This window comes from Aptenodytes patagonicus, chromosome 2, assembly GCF_965638725.1.
Source record: "Aptenodytes patagonicus chromosome 2, bAptPat1.pri.cur, whole genome shotgun sequence".
Classification (NCBI taxonomy): domain Eukaryota; kingdom Metazoa; phylum Chordata; class Aves; order Sphenisciformes; family Spheniscidae; genus Aptenodytes; species Aptenodytes patagonicus.
In genome coordinates, this window is record NC_134950.1 from 116,635,327 (window position 1) to 116,655,228 (window position 19,902).

General features: G+C 41.5%; 1 protein-coding gene across 1 annotated transcript; it reads right to left on the reverse strand.

The window, feature by feature from the left end:
* Window positions 1-3,294: 3,294 nt before the first annotated feature.
* On the reverse strand, window positions 3,295-11,263 carry RP9 (RP9 pre-mRNA splicing factor). Its single transcript, XM_076330838.1, has 6 exons — window positions 11,073-11,263; window positions 9,601-9,631; window positions 8,656-8,785; window positions 8,229-8,320; window positions 6,716-6,777; window positions 3,295-5,570 (listed from the first exon to the last, which is right to left on the reverse strand). Exons 1-6 carry the CDS (start codon window positions 11,261-11,263, stop codon window positions 5,339-5,341), a joined length of 738 nt encoding a protein of 245 aa, XP_076186953.1. The 3' UTR covers window positions 3,295-5,338.
* Between the last annotated feature and the right edge of the window lie 8,639 nt (window positions 11,264-19,902).

The window sequence follows — 19,902 nt, forward strand, 5'->3', positions numbered from 1 at the left end:
AAACAAAAAACCCTCCCAGTTTTTCTTTAATAGGGGTGGGGGTGGAATGGACAGACAGGACTTGTCTTCTGCCTCCTCTCCCAATGTTTTTATTCTGTCTGTGCCCTAGAGTGACCTACGTGGACAAAAGTAGCATTTCCTGTGACTGCATTCAAGTTTTGTGCCTACCCGTTACTAGTTTGATCTGTAACTGAGATTATGCTGTTTTCCCCTCAGCAAGGAGTATTGAGGTTTCCCTACCCAATTGATCCTTGATTTTTTTTTTTTCCTATTATTTTTAATAGCACTTGCTTACTTGTTAAAGAGCTACTGTAATTATAGCCTTTACCCCAAGCTGTTAGGGGAAAGGATCCTCTTTAACACTGCGATGCCAAGTTTTTATTTCCTCTCTACCCTAAGCACTGCAAGAAAATAAGGAATACAAATTCTTATTTGGCTTTTGTACTGCACAAAATCTCTGTTGCATCGGAACCTCAAAGAATAAAACCAGGGAGGGAATTACTTCAAGCATGGAGCTTTTTAATACTCTGGGAAACATAGGACTGCTGCTCTTGAATATCTAATACAGGAATATGCTGCTTTTAGAGGGGGATAGACTTTATTCTGATGGGGAGAATGAGTGGTAGAATCTCTTCAACTTGAAGACTATAAGTGATGACCTAAGAGTAATCCTCAGCTACAACTGAGACCTCTTGGGTAAGGATTGACTACTTTTTCCCTGAACTTGAGTGTAGCTTTGGGATTGAATACTAAGCCAATTCTGCTGACAGGCTTAACTGTGTCTTTTGCTGCTTGTCTGATAAAGGAATATTCATGACCTCACAGTTAGATGGCACTCTTTTTTACGAGATTTTTGGGAATGGCTAATGTTTCACTGGTATTCCCGAGATCATGCTAGTAATCCTTTCACGGGTCTTGCACTAGTCAGTGTGCTTTCTACCCAGACGTAAGAAGCAACTTAGGGCCTGGTGATGCTAGCTCCCAAGAATATGTGAGGGAGTAGCAGTAGGAGTGCTTAGACAGCTGTCTGAAAACAAATGCTATTTTAAACTAATTGCTTAAAAGCTTGTAGCATGCCCATGCTATGGATCCATACCAATGCTTACAGTAGTATTCATGAATGTTCCAGTGCTCCAGAAATACTTATTGGATAATGTTATATGTGGTGTACTCTACTCTGACAATACTAGTCCTGTGACCTTAAAACTAAATCTTCTACTTGGCTTTTTCTTTACTCAGCAGCATGGATGGTTTGTGGACTGCATCTTAAGTTAACTGGCTTACAACTGTATTTAATGTTCAGAAAGGTTGTGAAGTACAAAATGCATTTTAAAAGGGTGTGAATTAAAGTCCAGGCTCTTTTTATTCAGCTAGGTAACTAGCTGCAGTGATATTTGAGATTTAATTTGTTACAGATGCACATACGTGTCAGCTGTTGTTACCGCTGAAGCTAGATTGCCCAGTGATGAGTAACTGCAGTGCTGGCAGTATTATGAGCTTGTAACTGTAGCAGTACTGCAGTGACTTTGAAGTTTTCACATGCTTCCTGCAGCGTGTACCAAAAAGCAGCTGAAGAATCTATTTGCTGCTTGACACACCAGTAGCAAACCGTAGAGGCCTCTGAGACTGCCATACTAGGAACTTTGCTTGGACAGACTTACTGTCTGTGATTCAGAATTTCTAAATCATTATTTGTAGCTAACTAAAACCTCTGTTGCAAAGTGGGTGTGGTGTAATCACTGAAGTGGAGCCAGTGGGTTACGTTGGCTTGCCAGGTTTTAATTCTATATTTTAATTTTCAATTTGGTTGCTTCTGTGTGGCATAAAGCTTTCCTTTTTACAATGCCCTGTTTTCTGCCTTATGTTGGAAAAGATTAATTGCAGATCTTTCTATTAAAATAAAACAATGGAAGACAGGAGCCAATGGCAAAAACCACTCATTGCATGCTAACTGTAGGCATACCAAGGAAAAACAATTGCACTCTTTAAAGAAGAGTCCTCAGATTCCCCTGACACGCTGCCACCAGCTATCTCGGTCAACAAGACTATAAAGCCCAAGTAATTTCATGGCCAAAGAAATAAAACAGATGTCCGTATTTTTGCTGAAGTAATCTTTCTGAGAAGAATGGTTCAGAGCGTTAAGATAAACAGACCTGGGAGCTGAAGACCTGTTAAGCTGTATTGCCTATGAGGTATGTCGTAGCTGCATTTCACACTTATTTAGATTCACGGGACTATACAATTATGCTATTACTACCACTCAGGCTTCAACAGAACTTTCAAATGGAAATATACGTGTCTACAAAGAAGGCAAGGAAAAAAAAATTGGTTCTTTGAACAAAAACATACATAGTTCAATGGTTAAGATTTACAAAATAAGGCTCATCAGTCTCTCATCAGTCTTTCAAGACTATCTCTTTCTATCCTGCTTTCTGGATTTACTTCTACATAGAATCACTTTCCATAATATAAATGCGTGTTGGTATTTATCTTTAGTCTATGTATTTCTAAAAGACCTAGAGTCTCTTAAATGCCAGCTTTGGCACTGCTTAAAATGCTAAATGATGAAACGAATCATGCTTCTCGGCACTCCAGCACTGGCTGCTAGTCAGCACTACTCAGAACCTCACTCTGTTGAAACTGTTAGCTTTTATTTTGAAATTGGCTCTGCTTTTATGAGTTTCAGTAGAGAACTACTAAAATCTTTATGTATGCGATATGATAGAGATCTAGAAAACTGGTAATGATATGGGGAAAATGAATAGGAATCAGTTGTTCACATGCCTTCCATTGTAAGAACTAGGGTGCATGAAACGAAACCAGTAGGGAGCAGTTTGAAAGCAAATGATGTTTCTTCACTAATTATTAATTAATCTCCAGAGCTCCTTGCTGGAGGAAATTGCAAAGTTTACAAGAAGTGACTGGATGTAAAAGAAAAAAATACATCCAAGGCTACTAAATACTAAAATATAACCTATGATTCAAAGTACCTGCGCTACAAGCTGTAGAGGCTGAGACAGCATTTTGGTGAAGTAACAGAAATAACGCCACTTGAGTTTGCACTGCTCTGTTGTGTAGGCATCCAGTACTAACCATGAGTAGAAAAAGATACTGGGTTAAACAGACCTTTAGTCTGGTACAGAAGAGTGATTTGGTATCTCAAAACAAACTTTTAAATTGCATTTGATATAAGTTAGAGAATGGTCTTTTACAGTATTTTTCTTGATTGTTCAAATAGTAAACCCTGGTAGGTGAAACGGGAAGGACCCATTAACAAGGAATGGGATGACAGACTGAGGAAAAACCGAGTTTGTTTTTATTGAACTAAACTTCAGAAGAATCTTAAATGACAAAAGCTACAGTAACTGAAGAGATCTTTGGGTTAGCTCTGTTCTAGACAAACTTGAGTGAGAATTCTCTTGGAATGCATCAGGTGAATACTAGCTGTGGCTTCCAGCATCTGTCCAACAATCACCAATGCTATAAACACAAGGATTTTCTCAGCACCAAATGTGGCAATAGAGAGAACCAGGCCATTATAAATCTCCTCATGCTGTTTCAGCTGTTAAATCTTGTCCTGGTGAAAGAGCCAGGAGCTTTGAATTTGATGATGATGCTGACACAGGGAACTATCAGGAGTCACCAGTAAATCCCATCACAGGGAGATTTGCTAAATAATACTGGAGGATAAAACACAACTCCACGTTCAAGCTCTGGGAATGAGATAAAGAATCTTTTTGTAAGTAGGTCTTGACTACCTCGTTTTTCCCCAGAACATATTGTGAATGACTGGCAAGGAATGGGGGTTTATTTTTACTAAATGACTCTTACACAGGTAGGAGGGAGAAAACACATTTTAATGTATACTTTCCCCTGTCCTCTTTTCCAAAGCTCTCAGGAGGAAAAAAAAAAGTCTTAAATGCATTTTAGTCTATGGTTCCTTGATTTCACTGTTAATGCTCACTCCACTAATGTTAGAGCTTTATCATGCTTTTTTTCAATATAAGCATAAGCACAGAGACTAAGTTCTATATAAGTCCTTCCTAGTCCTTTCAAAGCAAACCTGATTTTCTTTCTCCTTTTGCACAGTACCAACATACATCATTTAGGTCCTCAAGTCACAGATTTGTACCACTGTACCTTGACGTTTCAAAAAGAGATGCTTACTCTGATGCAGTTTATAGCTATCTCAAAATGTTTCTAATCAAGTCTGCCTTGCGAGATTATTTAAAAGAAAAGTGTGGTCAGTCCACAAGGTCAATTAAGTACACAAAACTTTCCCTTCTTCCTGCTTACAAGTTCTTTACTACTGTTCTGTGGCTTACGTGCATATAGTTGAAAACCATCTTGAAAGCCTTACTCATTTATATTCTTGTGGGATGATTCATAAAATATTACTACATAAAATAATTCTACTGAACATAAAAAGTAAGTTGGAGTTTACTTCCCCAGACCTTTTTAAAAGGAAAAAAACCTCAAATGTATCAAAACAACTGATACTGAAGTGTATGTAGAAATTAATCTTTTTCATTTCTAACATGAAACCCCCCTTTTTAAATAACTAAACCCACTACCTCTTTACAATGAAGTTGAACATCATTACACTTGGCTCCCACTCCTATGGTTTGGAGAACACTTTAGGTATTGCGCAATTGCACGTATTAATGGCGATGATGTTGAGATTTTGCTACACAAAAAAACCCAAGTCTTGCTGACACTGCGGTTTTGTCTTAAAGTAAATCCCCTTGATTAACTTTTTTCCCCCCTTCAGCAGTGCTCTTTATTTCCCTAGCTGCCAGTACTAGCATAAGTACAATGAACTTCAGCACATAGGCAGTATGCAGAGAAAAAAAATACAGTACAACCTGCTTATTATAAGCACTATAAGTGAACTGTCAGTGCTCTGCACGGTGCAAACTGCAGTCCCATTACAATGAGGCATTGTATATAATAAAATAACTTCATGGGGAAAAGACACTTCAATAGGCAGTCTGCTGAATTCTGCAGATTTGTTGGCGATACCCTGGTAGTCACTGCTTTCTGCTGATAGTCACATGCGGCAATGCAGAGGCCCAATTTGACCAAGACAGATGACCATTAGCACAGGTTTTACAGTATGAAGACATGGTTGATTGAGCATCGTCTAATGCAGCTCTCTTCTTTCTGGCTGCAGCACTGCAGAGGGGCAGAAGAGGACAGCCAGTGTAGGATGCTGTATGTATCCATCTGTATGTTCCGAGTTTAATAAAGCCCTTTCAGGTGGTTTCTTCCTCATTCTTTGGATCTTTCCTTGCAGTTCACAAGTAGAGGTCAATGAGCACGCAGCAGGTGACTGCTGTCAGTCAGATTCCGACCTCTCATTAGATTTAGACGATTTACGCTTTCTCTTCTTCTTCTTCTTCTTTTCTTTTTTTTTCTTTTCCTTCTTTCTCTTTTTCTTCTTGTGTTTATCTCTACATTCTGAGGAAGTGGAGCTGCTGCCATCTTCATCATCCTCATCACTGTCATCACTGTTATCATCATCATCTTCTGAGGTAGAGTCTTCCAGGAGCTGCTTCAGTTGCTGTATCCTAGGTTCAAAAAATGTGAATGAGAATGCTTTCTAGCTCTCCTCTGCCTGTAATAACTTATTCTAGCTTTCATCTGTTTGCTTCCTAGCTTGAGAAATGCAAGCTGCACGCAAAGGGCACGGGAACACTTCCTCTTCTGCTGAATTACACTCCCGTTACAGTTTTCACAGACTGATAAAAGCAACCTCTTTTGAGATGAGCAGACGGTCTGTTCTCAGGGACTTTCCATCCCACAGGATATCAAAGACAGACTAGCTTATTGGCCAATATTTATGTGTGCAAAATAATGGGGCAACAGCTACCACCAGACCACCCTAAGTTCTATGCTTATCCATACACAGATGCATATTGGGATTATTATGAAATTCATTGCCCTGCTGATACAGAGATGATGTCAGTGAAGCTGACAGTAGACTCTACTTTAGATGCAGAGGTATTTTTGATAGGCACTCTTCCTTTGAAGTTTTCACGGATTACTGGCAAGCAGGGACAAACTATTTGCTTATTTTATTGTTGTCTTCAGTATCCTCTCCAAGGATTTGCTCTTTTTTAAAAAAAAAAAAAAAAAGCAACACACCTGCAGCAGCAGTACTACTCTATGGGCTACCTATAGTTTGTTCAGTTCTCTCATTGATGCAGTTCAAGTAAGAAAGCATTAAAGAACTCTGCAGCTTTATATATCGAATAATGACCTCACACGAGGAACAACATCAGGTGCCTAGAACTAGCTTTCTAAATCCACCCCTTCATGTCTACTGAGGGCACTCTGATGTACCAAATTTTAGAAAATATCTCAGTGAAGACAGTGAAGAAAAAAAAAAAAAAATCAAACTGTTTTTGAGGCCTAAACCAAAACTAAACTCAGGTACCTGAATATTATGGCATAAATGAGTATGACTCCTCTTTAAACTTTGTTTTGGGAAAAAATATAGAAGCTAATAGAATCAGAGAGGTAGGAAGTACTACTGAGCGATTACTGAGAAAGTAGAAATGCATTAGTGTCTGCCAACATAAAGAAACTGCCATTAAAAAAATGTTCTGAGTTGGTAAGGGTAGCTTGTATCAAAATTTCACCTATCATTAGTATCATCTTATCAAAATGAAAACCAAATTGAGAATGCGCTTTACTACAGAAACACACTTACCTCATTTCTTTTTCATGACGTTTATTTTCCCTTATTATATCATACATTGGATCTTCATGTGCCTTTAAAGTGGAAAACAGAAAATCCAGTGTTGGTAAAGAAAAGTATTTATCACTGACTGTTGTATTTCTTAAAAAAATAAACCAAAGCAACCCAATGCAAGAGGCTTTTATCAGAAGATGAAATACATTTAGTGAGCTCTTAATTCACACTCTCAGACTTAACATCGTTAATCTGAACTGGTTTTTCTACTTTAGGAAAAGCTTATCTAGTTACATCACCAATGAAGGGGACTCTGCTTAGGTATACCACCTCTCTCCCTCTCCGATCACAGTTAACTAAGAGAACCCCATACATACACTATAGGAATAGCTAGACACAGAAGGAATGTTGAAGTTCAAAATAATGAGCTGTGCCCTTATAACATATTTTAAAAACTTGGATACAAACACACAGGAATACAGGAGCAAGGAATAGAAGACAAACGGATAATGAAGTTGGAGTTGTCCGAACACACTACGCGCTACCATTATTCATTCTTAAATCGGTTATTTTTAAATTAAACAGGCATTGCAGCAAAAGATTGCTGTGAAGGAAGATAGCAAATAAGCTTTGCAGATATTTAAGGTGAGTTCATGCCATGCAAGAATGCAGCAAAAAGATGGGGTGATCATTTCTGTTGGAAGACTCAGCAAACAAGTTCAACAGACAGGAGATATCAGATGCTGACCGGAGGTGGGAATTAAAATGTCAGTGGCAAATGAAAGATGTTGGGAATGCACCATGAAGGTCCTTGGACATACAGCAAGAGTTTGATGCAACAGAGAAGAAGCCTGAGGAAAAACGAAGAATAGAGGCAATCTGGTCATGGGAGCGGGCTAAAAATACTCTTTGCAGTAGCATTCTGATTGGACAGAATAAGTCCAGATTGCATTTTTCAAGGATAGAAATGAGAACATAAGACACAAAGCGATGAGAGCTTGAAATATAGTTTAACAATGCAGAGCAACAGGAAAAGTTAAAGAGGTCACGCAGAAAGAATCTGCAGAACTGAGATGTAGCCTCACGTAGCAAGAGATCAGACTTGTAGACAATGACTGGATTACAGACCTAGACAACAGGCTTCATGATGTGGTTGTTCACAGTGAGAGCGGAAGGCTTGAAGCAGCTGTAATGTGGGCAGCTCAAGCTTGACTAAACATTTTTTGTTACGTTGACATTTTAATCACAAAAACTGAATATAATGGTTGAAACAGGTTCTTGAAGATTTCCAATTTAAATGTAAAAATTACTAATTTTCCTCTCGAAGAGTAGATTTTCTGCAAAGTAGTCAAACATCCAACCACATCTGTAGCTTTTTCTTTATTAGGAGATTTTCGGCATCTATATTATACTAGAGACAGAGGAAAAGTCCTTAATAAAGCATCATCTAACAGGTTTCTCTTCACTTGCAAGATTATGCATCATCAATATTAAAAAATACAAGCAATAATACTACAGTATTTGTACTCACTACTCTAAATTGTTCCAATTTCTGATTGCCTTTAATAAAGAATGGGCACTCTTTATCTCCTGTTCTGTGTCCATAACGTTTACACCTCCAACCTTAAAAAAAAGAAGCAGCAGTGAATGGCACCTCTGAGCCAGATCAGAAGAAGAAAAGAAAAAGGGGAAAAAAAAAAAAAGCATATTTATGGAAAATATTTTCAATTCGTTTAAACAAATAAATAGATACAAGTATTACGTTGATAAATGTAACATCCATAAAATGCATTTTATGCATTTTATTACAGCCTTCAAGATAACTTGTTGCTTTTATATCAATATGATGCCAATCTACCTGGACCTTGTCATCTGTCCACCAGACATTCTGCCCTCCCCCAGAGTAAACGGATGGCTATATGAAGGTCCAATGACATCTGGAATATTTTCAGCCTTACACTGCATGACCTTGACTTCTTTTCCCAAAGGCATCCAAAGCCCTTTTGTCGGGGCATGTGCCAGGAATTCTCGTGCACTTTCATTGCCTGGTACATCAGGTATGCAGTCTTCTGGTTTTGTTTCATTCTCCTATGGAAAAAGATAAGGACAATAAAACCGTACTTTTTTTTTTTAACTTTGTAAAAATTAATACTCCAAGGCTTTCATTTAATATGGAACCTATTATCCCTGTAACATTTCTTTTTTCTTGTAACACATGAAGGATCCAAAATACCTGATCCTTTTAACAGCATTAAGTAATTTTCTTTTTCCCTCACCCTTGACTTTTCTACTCTGAACTTTATTACCATATTAATTCCATTCCTTCCCATTTATTTCAGTAATTTATTTAAATAAAGATTATAAATGAAAAATTAACAGACAAGCAGAGACGACTTTCTCCTCTTCCTGGTAACAAGACATGATAATTAAAAACAGCCCTTACAACACACAGCAGTATTTTTTAGGTTAAAAGCACTAGATTACAGCTTAGGTATAGAAATTTGGCAAAAGCAATGGTCATTATGAAAGGAAAGTATTTTTACACAAATATTTGAGCATAAGGAACGGAGAAGAATCCTGAAAAGATGTCATTCAAACTGAAAATCTGCTTCACCATAACTGACTCCCCTCTATCCACACTAATAAACACTGCATTAAGTGTGCGTGCTAAGAGGTGATGAAAGAACTGGTATCATCCTATCTGATTCTGGGCATTTCACTCTGGATTCACCAAGTCAAAGAGGCTGGCTTGTAACTGAGGAGCTTTGAGTTTTCCCCTGGAAGCACCTACTTCTCTCTGTAACTTACATAGGTAACGCAGACACTTAAGATAAACGGCTAAAAGACAGGTTGTGTAAAAATCCCTTGTAATGCTAAAAATTTATTGCAATATATTTACCAACCTTAATTAGCCCTGGGGGAGGTTTCTCATAGCTGAAAAGCAATAGAAATGTTGTTACTCTGCAGCTTAGCACAGACAAATAAATAGAGAAAATACAGTATTTCAATGGTATAGAGTTAAAACCTTCACCTCACATTTTCCCTTAAATTTTACTCAATCAATAATCACTAAGAACTATAGCAGAACACAGATACCTGGATGCAAGCAGGCTGAGACACAGTGTTTGTCATATCACCACACGTCTCTTGCAAACATCCTTCAGATTCATATTCTTGCGGGAAAACAACTACTTTCACCTCACTGCTTTACAGGGATGTGTGGTACCTCCAATCCAGCTTCAGTTACCATAAATGCACAATTCTCTCCTCTTTTTCTGTAGCATCCCTCCCCAAGATCTCACTGATCCAAATTTCTTTACTCCAGCACTGCTGAATCATAAGACATACTCAGCTGAAAATGTCATCAGACTATTCCTTACATCTAGCTTTGCCAGCCAAACCTAGTATATAATAATAATTTCATCTTCTCTCTGTGTATCAAACCTAAAGACAGAACCTTACTGACCAAAGTACCATCTTTCCTGCAGCATTTCTCTGGATTTAATAGTAGATATAAAATTTATTAAAATGCAAGTAGCAAGCAGGTGCTACATAGAGCACAGCAACTGAGAGAGTGCACGTGCTTAGGAGTTAAATGCCAAGATGCTATGAAATGGCCTTTATAACAATAACTTTATGAGTGCTGTTTAGTGCATTTCATAACAAACAGATTTTGACTTTCACTTGGAAAAGAAAAAATCATGTTCTTGTGAACATGATCTTTTTATTCCGTTAAACCCCTTTCAATGAAACAGCATAAACCTCTTACAGCACCGTGGGCTACTGATGGACTCATTAGGCAGATCTCAAACCTTTTTATCTGGTTTTTTTTTTCAATCCACTCTAGTGGAAACCGGCTGAACAACCTCTGCTTCTATGCTGCAACTCCCAGACTTCTAGGGACCTGGAAGAGACCCATTCTTCCCCAGCAAATCCTTTAAAGCCACCGAGCAGCCCTGCAAGTGGCCCCGAAGCCCCGCAGGGAGCACAGCGCTGCTCTAACGCATCAGCGGCTCTCGGGTCGCCAGAGACACCGGCGACGCTGGCCGGCACTGCTCCGAGAGACACAGCAGGTGCACGTCTGAAACACAGACCTGCTTATGCATAAAAATGGGACGCGTTTTTAAAATGTGACCGAGCTGGAGCAGCCGCTGGGGGAAGGGAACGGGCCCCTGCCTTCCGTGGGGCCAGGGACAAAATAAAAACCAACACGCCCCCCCCCCCCAACCCTGCACTAGAAGCGAGCCCCAAATGCCGGCGGGGTGGCCTCAGAGCAAAGCGAGGGGCGGCCAGGCGGGGCCCGGGGTCTACGCGCCACCCGGTCCCCCAGGCAGGGGCGGGAGCCCCGGGCAGCCTCCCCTCCTCCGCTCCTTACAAGGACTCCAGGTGCTGGAGCTTCTGGAGCTGCTGCGCCTCCTGCCTCTTCCGTTTCCTCTCATGCCGGTCCTGGGTCCTGCCGCCACTCGCCGCGGGCTCCGGATGGCTCTTGGGCCGCGCCTGGCTGCCCCTCGCCGCTTCCTCCTCCGCCCCCTCCTCCTCCTGCCCCCTTCGCGCCCTGTGGGACATCGGCGCGGCGGGCAGAACCGCGGCGGACAGCGAGGCCGCGGTGACGCCCCCTCTCCTCCCCGCCCTCCACGCTGCGCATTTCGGTTTCACTTCCCCTGCCGGGCGGGGTGAGCCCGGCCAAGCGCGGACTTCCTCCGGCGCCGGCGGCGCGGCCCGGACGGGCAGCGCCCCCTCCGCCCGCCGCCACGGCCGTCCGCGCCGCGGCCTCCCCTCGTCCGCTATCCCCGGGCCCGGGCGGGCGGGAGGAGCAGCCCCGCTCAGCTGTCCCGCAGCCCGCCGCCGCCTCGGGGGGCCCCGCTGCCGTGAGGCGCCGCGAGGCCGCAGGGCGGCATCACCAGGCTGCCTGTCGCTCACCCCCCGCGTCCTTCCCGGGGGTGTAAAACTACTCTCTGGGGTGTTGCGCCCTCAAAACACCCATATTTAAAAAAAAAAAAAAAAAAAAAACAACCAACCTCAGTGCCACAATCGTTTACACACGGGGGCTGAGGGGGAGTATGGATGGGTCCGGGAGAATATGGCACTGGGCTGGCCAAGAGGCATTGGGGAGCAGGCGGCCTGGGTCGGAGAGGTGGGCTGAGGGGGTCGCCTCCCTCACCGAGGCCTCAGGGACAGTTGGGGATGCAGCTGAGGGGCATCGGGGAGCCAGGGGGGAGCGGACAGGTGTGCAAAGAGGGCCCCTGTTGTGGTGGCCACAGGCCACGCTTGCCAGAGGCCAGAATATATGTGGATGGAGGGAGGAGAAGGTCAGGGCCACCTCTTGCAGCATCCAGAAGGCACAGGTTGGGTTTGGGTTGGTTTTTTTTCTTTCTTTAACGGGTGGGTTGGTGCCACGGGAGGTACATGCTGGTTATGGGGCAGGGTCTAGCCACAGGCCCAGGGAGGCCTGGCTAGGGCTGTGCTGCTGTGGCTGGAGCTGCCTGACCAGCAAAGGGCAACTCCCTCCTCTTCAGCATATGAGCACTCCTAGAGAGCCGAATCTGCCCCCAGGTTTTGTAGTTTCCTGCCCCAGCCATGATCGTTCTGCTGCAGGATGAGGAATGGAGGTAGGTCAGGGCTGGGAAGGAAAAGCTTAAATCGCTGCTTCAGCCTCACGCTGAAGTTCAAGGGCGTGTGAAATTTCTGGGATTGCTTAAGAGCTGAGTGAAACGCAAAAAAATTTACCTTGGAAGTCCAGGAATTGAAGGTGATTTTAACTGGTCATCTTGGTGCTTCAAAAGTGCACGTCAAAGGCAAAGGATGCTGTTTGCTGGTAATTACTATTACAGCACACTGTGGTTCTAAGGTACAGGAAGATGAAAACAGTCATTAATAAACTTACCTTTTACAAGGGAACTATCAATCTTAGGGTTTATTTAACAATGTAATATTATTAAACAAGCACTACTTTAACATTATTTTAGGTTCTACTTGGTAAAACCTTACTTATTTGGGACGAAAACTCATGTGGCTTATTTCTCACTTGCATTCAGCTAAGTGGCTGCCATTGTAACTTCAGACCCTGGGAAACTGTTTTTGTCCAGTTAATTCTGTCACAGTCTTTCGCAGGGATTCAGTGCTTATTTTAAGGTTTAAACAAAATAATCTAGCTTTTGCATGTCGTGCCACTAATATATAATATCGATGAAGATTTTTATTTCACACACCAAATTTTGTAGGTTTGCTGGCACTGGAAAGAATGCAGCGGCCATTCTACCACGAAACAACACTCAGCAGCAAAGTGACATAATCTTGCAGACACACTTCTCAAAAAAACCCAACTTCTGCTCTCCATAAACTAATTCCAACATACCCATCTGGCTGAGATGTGATGAGATGGCACGTAAGTTGTGAGAAAACCTTTTTCATTCATCCCATGGATCTGTAGTTAGCTTGTGTGTTTTGCTTAGTGGTGGGCCTTTCGTGAGTTTTATTAGTAGCCTTTCTCTGGGCCTAATCTGGGAAGAAGAGGCTGGGTTGCTGCCATCTCTTGAAATGGCAGATCACAGCAGTTGACCCAAGGTGGAAAACTCACTGAAGTCCTCTCGTCTAAAGGCTCAGCAGCAAAATCAGTTTATCTGAGTTAAATATCTGTGTGTCTATGCTTAGTATGAGGCACATGGAAGGTAATGTGATTTAAAGTAATCCACTATAGAGCAGGTTAAGCAGATGACTTCATATTTGCTGGAGGCTAAGAGATTTGCTGCCGCGACACTGCTAGCGTGTGGTAACACGTCAAATCGCAATCGGTCCCTTTTATGGTCATGTATCTTCAAGCAACAAGTGAGGAAGGAGAAATGTTTTGAGGTGTTGCAATTACATTTAAAATGTCTGAAAGAACGTGAGACACAGTATCATTTTTTCACTCTATTTAGAGAAATGGCAATAGTTACTAAAAGTTAAGTACCAGCAGGGCTGATGCCTACTAAATAGAGACTTTATTTTGGCAGCTAACTCAAGTGATATAATGGACTTTTTTAGGCCCCTTTCCATTCCAGTGTTATTTTGCTATTTTCAAGTGCCTTTTTACTTCACATTTTCAAACCAACAGAGTAGTGAGACTCTGGAAGAGCTTTCTGGCGCGTTAGGACAGTGACAGAAAACCTAATTAATTCTAAGATGGAGAGCTTCCAGTTTATGAATGGTATTCTATGGGAGGGATGTGCGCAATAGCAAAAGAGGCAGGAGTTCTCCAGAAACCCTACCAGTCTCGCTTTCGTACACCCTTGACTGTCCTAGCTTGGCTGAAATAAGAAGAGTTCTGCCAGTTTGGAGCAGGTAAGGGCCTGGCTTAGATGACCTCAGATTCAATGACTTCAGCCTTTACAAAACAATTGACACAAATTCAGGAACTAAGCGCATAGTCTCAACAGAAGTGTGGGGTTGCAAGCGGAGGCAGAAGGACAGACAGACCATGGTATATTATCCTCTTCTTACTGTTAAGTCCATGAGAGCTTGGCTGCGTTCTTTGCATCCCGGTGGCTTGTACGTCCGGCCCCTAATTTCTGAGCAGAATAGGGCATTTGTGTAATACTCTTTACCGCAGTAACTTAACGGGGCACACAGAAGGTAAAATTAGATAGGTACATAGATCTGCTCAGCCACAGTGGTTTAAATGTGTTCTTTCTTTGGTTTGATACAAATAATTTTCTAGTGCATTGATCACTTGATCACTTTATTACCCAGCTCAGAAGTACCTAGCTGCAAGGTCAGACTTTTTTACCCCCCACTTTTAATAGAAGGAGATTATTTAAAGCTGTAGGTAGCTCCAAAATTTTTTTCCTCCTTTGCTGAGAAAAGCCCCGGATTCCCGTGGCTGTTGCACACTTACCCAAGGACACAATTGCTTTTGTATCAGTCCTTAGGAAAGATCAAAACAAAATGAATTGTGAAGAAGGAGGGAGTAGAAAAAAACTAATCGTTATTTTCAGTTCTATTTATTCTGGAGCAAAGATCCTCAGTATCTGTAAATTGTTTAAATCTGTTCTATTTAAAGGGTTTATATTAGCTGAGGATCTGGTTTCTTGTACTTAGCAGGATATTTATTTGAAGTTGTGTTGGTTTTCTTTTCCTTTATTTGAATGTAGTGCTTCAGACATTTCAAGAAGTTAATTTTTGGGGAAATGTTGTCTTACCATAAGAGCTGACTGTCATGGCACTGTAGTTCCAGCTTCACCAAAACGTCTAAGCAGAAACATTAATTGCTGTCACAATGTGAAGTATCTGAAAGGCCCGCATGTTTCATAATATCCACTGCAACTTTATTTTTGTTATAAACAACTGAATGCTTCAACTACGAGCGATAATACTGGGACCAAATTAATTTACATCTCTGTCATCCCATGGGCATCAGTATGCCTGTGAGAGTGTAACCCTGGCGGAATGTCAGCCAATCTGTTTTTTTCCTTTTTTGGCTGGCTAGAGCTTTGGGCCAGGATCTGTTTCTGATTATGTGGCAGATATTACACACAGGAGAGGAATCCAGAACCCATGTTAGGCTCCATGGGAAGTTAAGCACCTCCTAATGGGATCCAGAAGAAGCAGCAGGCTGAGCAGAGCAGAGTCTAAATCCAGCAGGGCCAGCCCATGGCTGCCTGAAGCTAGCCGATAGGAGACATTCAGAATAGAGTGAGTCTAATGTCTGGACCATTTCTGACCTCAGGGAAGGCTACCTCAGAACAGCAGTGGCAGGTCTAACCACTTGGGAACCTCAGCTGAGAAGAGAGGTTCTGACATCCTTTCTCATAGAGAAATGAAAAGTTTTGTTTGAAGTGATAGTGCTGCCAATTTCTTTTGTATACTAGCTTAACAATTAGAAAATTAGAGACTTGGGTTCGGTTCCCTCCTCGGTCTAGGTATTCAGTGATGGTGACTCCTGTCTCACCAGGAAAACATAGCCTAACCATCAGGCTAATGGCTACATTGGTGGGGGCCACCTGCCATTCATATTCCACTCTTTGGAAGCAGTAGAGAAAAGCATTCGAGATTCATGGGGTCAGAAGGACAAGTGTGTCTGAACTTGGCTGTGAGTACACTAAGAGGGGTGCCCATCCCAACAGCGGAAACTGTACTTCTTTCTGTAAGATACAAAATCAATGCTCTTAAGCAGGGGCCAGAGCCCAGTTCTTCCTTGATTAGCACCATTGCACCAGGTGACAATATTGTGCTCCTACTTCCCGCTCCTCAGATTAATCTCATGTTTACAACGGCACTGCTCATCAGTGAAAACTACACACCTGAACCTTTAATGTGGTGTTTACTGCCATACGTCATCACATAAAGGGAGTGAGGGAGCAAATGTCTGAAAGAACATGATGGCCACAGCTGCGTTTTGTACAGTCCCGATCCTGTCAGTGTTCAAGACTCTGTAAATGTCTACAGGGGCAAGCCTTTTAGGAAAATTGGGCAGAAGAACATCAGAGTTTTGGATCCCAACCAAGCACAGGTGTGAACTAAGCATTGAATTGTTTGTTTCTGTAAAGACTAGGTTACTACCTAGCGTATTCAAAAATGTGCACTTGCAGGAAATCTTTACAGCTAAGCAAGGAAGCATCTTTGGAAATTAGGGTTGGACAGCAGTTGAGCAAAGTTATTTGAACTGCAGCTTTAGTTTGAAGTCCCTTCATAAGGCTACATCCCATTTTAAGCACTCAAGTCTTTTTACTGGAACTATCCCAAAGACTTATAAGCTCATACTTACAAGAGGAATGATTGCCTTCCTTGTTGTAAATTCTATTCTCCAAGCCTCTGGTAGTTGACTGGATGGATGAAGTCCCTCCATCCTTCTGTGGAGATACCGCCATATTGATCGCTTGGAGTTTGTAGCGGTAAAGTCACCCATTCCATCAGAAGTGTAATGCTTACCATCTCTTCAAGCCACCACTCAGTGAAAATAATCTATCTTTGATCTTTCTTCATTACTTTAACTCACCTAAGACTTTAGAGACATGAAATCACTCAGTAACTTATTTTTCAGGAGTTTTTGCCCTTTGCTTTCTGGTCTTTATAAATAAATAGAAGTAACTGGACGTAGTCCCAGCCATTTTGCATTAAGTGCCATTGACATTTTTTCAAGAGTGAGATTCTGTTTGATGGGCATGTATTTCTATAGTACACTATTGATACAGCACTGTATCTCCAGTTACACACTGACATGGTGTCTCTTCTGTTACTAGAAGGCCCCAAATATGTCTTTACGGAGGCAAAGCTTCATGTAGCCTTCAAGGGACTTTGCCTGAGTAAGGACTGAGCACATTTGGAAACTGTGTGAGTAGTAGGAGCACTCATGCACATTATATGACAATAGTAGGGAAGGGAGATTTTGGCTGACAACCCTTGGACAGCCTCCCAACTTCTTACAAAACATACCATCCTTTGTGGGTTCACTTGTGCCCCAGCTGAGTGGGCAGGACTTTGGTTTCATAAGAAGCAGCCAGATGCAATGAAATTCGCAATTCTCTATTTATCTGGTTTTGGCAGATGAGAGATTGAGTCAGGATTGCTGCAATTTGAACCCCTTATTAGAGGAATGATAATTATTCCAGATTGGATGTTCCTCATGTATTAAATCTATATATATACTGCTGCTTAACCCCTAATGGTTATAGTCTTACTGTCATCAAAGTTGGCAGGAGTTTTGCTACTGACTTAGTAGGGATCAAGGCTAGATTCTTTGCCTGGTAGTCAGGTTTTTTTCATAGCTGCAGGAAATTCCTCCTTCTGAGCTTTGGCTATATTCTTAAATCAGTGATCAATCTGCAAGAACTTTTCCCTTGCAAAAGCAGATTCCTTTCCTGAATTTTGCCTCCATAATATAGTGACTGATAAAACAGTTCCCATTTAAACGATGCCCGGTGTATCAAGTAAAATAGGCAAATTCAGCTTCAGTGCCAGCATCTGCCTTTGGTATGTCCCCTCCGAGTTGCCAACTTTCCAGTGGAACACTGCTTGAGTTGCCTAAAAAGGCTCCAGTGTTTATTAATGGGTCACAGAAACTACAGAAATAAAGTGATAAAAAATACAATCTAAAAAGTTCAAGACAAAGATTCTTGGTTCTGCTTGCCACCTCTATTAAACAAGAGGATGACTTTCTCTTGTTAAAACAGCTGATCTGTTAGTTCGATGCAAAACAGCTGTTCCCACTTAACTATAGTTAAACTTAACTTTTTCAAAACTACCCAAAGTTCGCAGCTCTTTAAGCTTAACATACTTGCCATATGTCAAGTTACCAAGAGCTTCTTTCTAGGTAACTGAAGAGAAATGAATGGAAACTCACAGTTCTAGACCACCTTCTTTCCCTGCCCCTCTCAAGAAGGTAATATAGAAAGACTAGCATAGCAGTGGTACAGCAATGAAGCAAGGCTTAGCTAAGCGAGTTGACCCGGGAGTGTCTCTAACAGGAATGAGAAAGGAATTCTGATATTGGACTGTTGAAACTCATGCCAAACACACAAAAGTAATGTTTTCCAATGGTGGGCTATGAGCCTCTATATTTTCATCCCATTATGCTAGTTTTGCGATGAATGACATCCAGAAACACTCCCTCATAGTTACTTTTGCTTGAAAGTTACAGTCATCGATAGTTATATAGATATAGAAATGGAAGGATAAATATATCATTATAGATAAACACATTATTTCCTAGTCCAATCTGTATCTAGGCGGATTGGTGCATGGCCTATGCTCCTATACGTCACTTGCAGAGTGTGTAAAAAAAAATCAATTTAGCATCCTCTAATAGGGCTTTCTCCTGCCAGCCTTGTGTGGTGCTTTTTGGTCACACTTGAATACACTAAGAAATGAGAGGTGTTCTGCCCAGTTATAAAGTAATTTTAATAATGTACCATTGATATTCCCAAAACAAGTAGATGTTGGCTAGAGGTGCTTAGGCTGTATTAATAAAACATTAGTTAAATTATCTGGAAACCACAGCTTGAAGGCTGTGGGGAAAAAAACAGGGTGTTTTGGGCCTCCCAAAATACACGTACGAGATAACAGTGGAGGCCTTGAAAATTCAAGCACAGGGCAATAACAGAGGCCTCAGGACTGTAGACACAAACCACAAACTGTCAACCACAGGTCACTAAAGAAATGAAGCCTTAGAAGATGAGTCAATCGATTTTGTGCGTTAACAAATAGAACAAAGAACAAGTCTGCAACATAGGTAAAACCTGTAACGTAGTAAACTGAGATGTAACACAGAACTGTGAGCCAACAAAGAACAAGTTAACAGACCGTTAGCAAATGCATAAAAATGTGAGGAGAAAGAAATGCACAACATGATTCTCCTCCTGGCAAAGAGGAAGAAGAAATCATAAATATTAGCACTGTAATCATGGCAAACTTGAACTTGGGATGCTGACAACTTGCTATAACCAACCCTTGCTTTTTCTAAAGAAGACCGGTGTTACTGACTTTTGAACCCAGTGGAAGGGTGAGCATGATACCAGAGAAAGGCATAGATAGTATTAAGTTTTTGTGTAGTAGTTTTAATTATATCGTTATTGAATGAGCTGCAATAATTGGCTAATTTGGACTATATGTCTTAGCATGATTGTAACCAGACTCAGAATAACTCTTTCATTTGCTAAGACTTTAATTCTTGGCTTTATGTTTATGGAGTGTTTCTTTAGCCCACACAGATTGCATGGGCTGTTTGGTCTGGACCCTAAACATAAGGACAGACAGATAAAACTTGGCTGCAACAATTGGTGGAGAAGGCAGGCAAGAAAGACTGTGACCTGTGCTGCAATAGCCCAGCGAAACAGGAATGGGATCAGAACATGCCCAGCACTCAGTACGATATTACCAGCTCTATGCAAACACCTAAAGATGGTTGTGTGATGTGAAAGCACCCGATTTTGTAAGCCTGGGCCTAAAACTGTCCTTTAGTACACAGATCAGATGGCTGGAAGAGGTTATTGGAATATCACCCTGCAGTTGCTCCACAGATGGACTCTTTTCTGTTAAAAACAAGTTCAGAAATGCAGTTAGTATCCTAAGAATCTGTGTGAATCTGCTTCCAAAAGAACATTGAAATCTCTAGTAGAAAGGAAGTGTTAAGAGTCGATGTCTACATACGTGACTTTTTCTCTCTCAAGACGCAAACTGTAAGTAAAAATTCATGGAAGTAGTCACTAAGTGCTTACTAACTAGGGGAGACG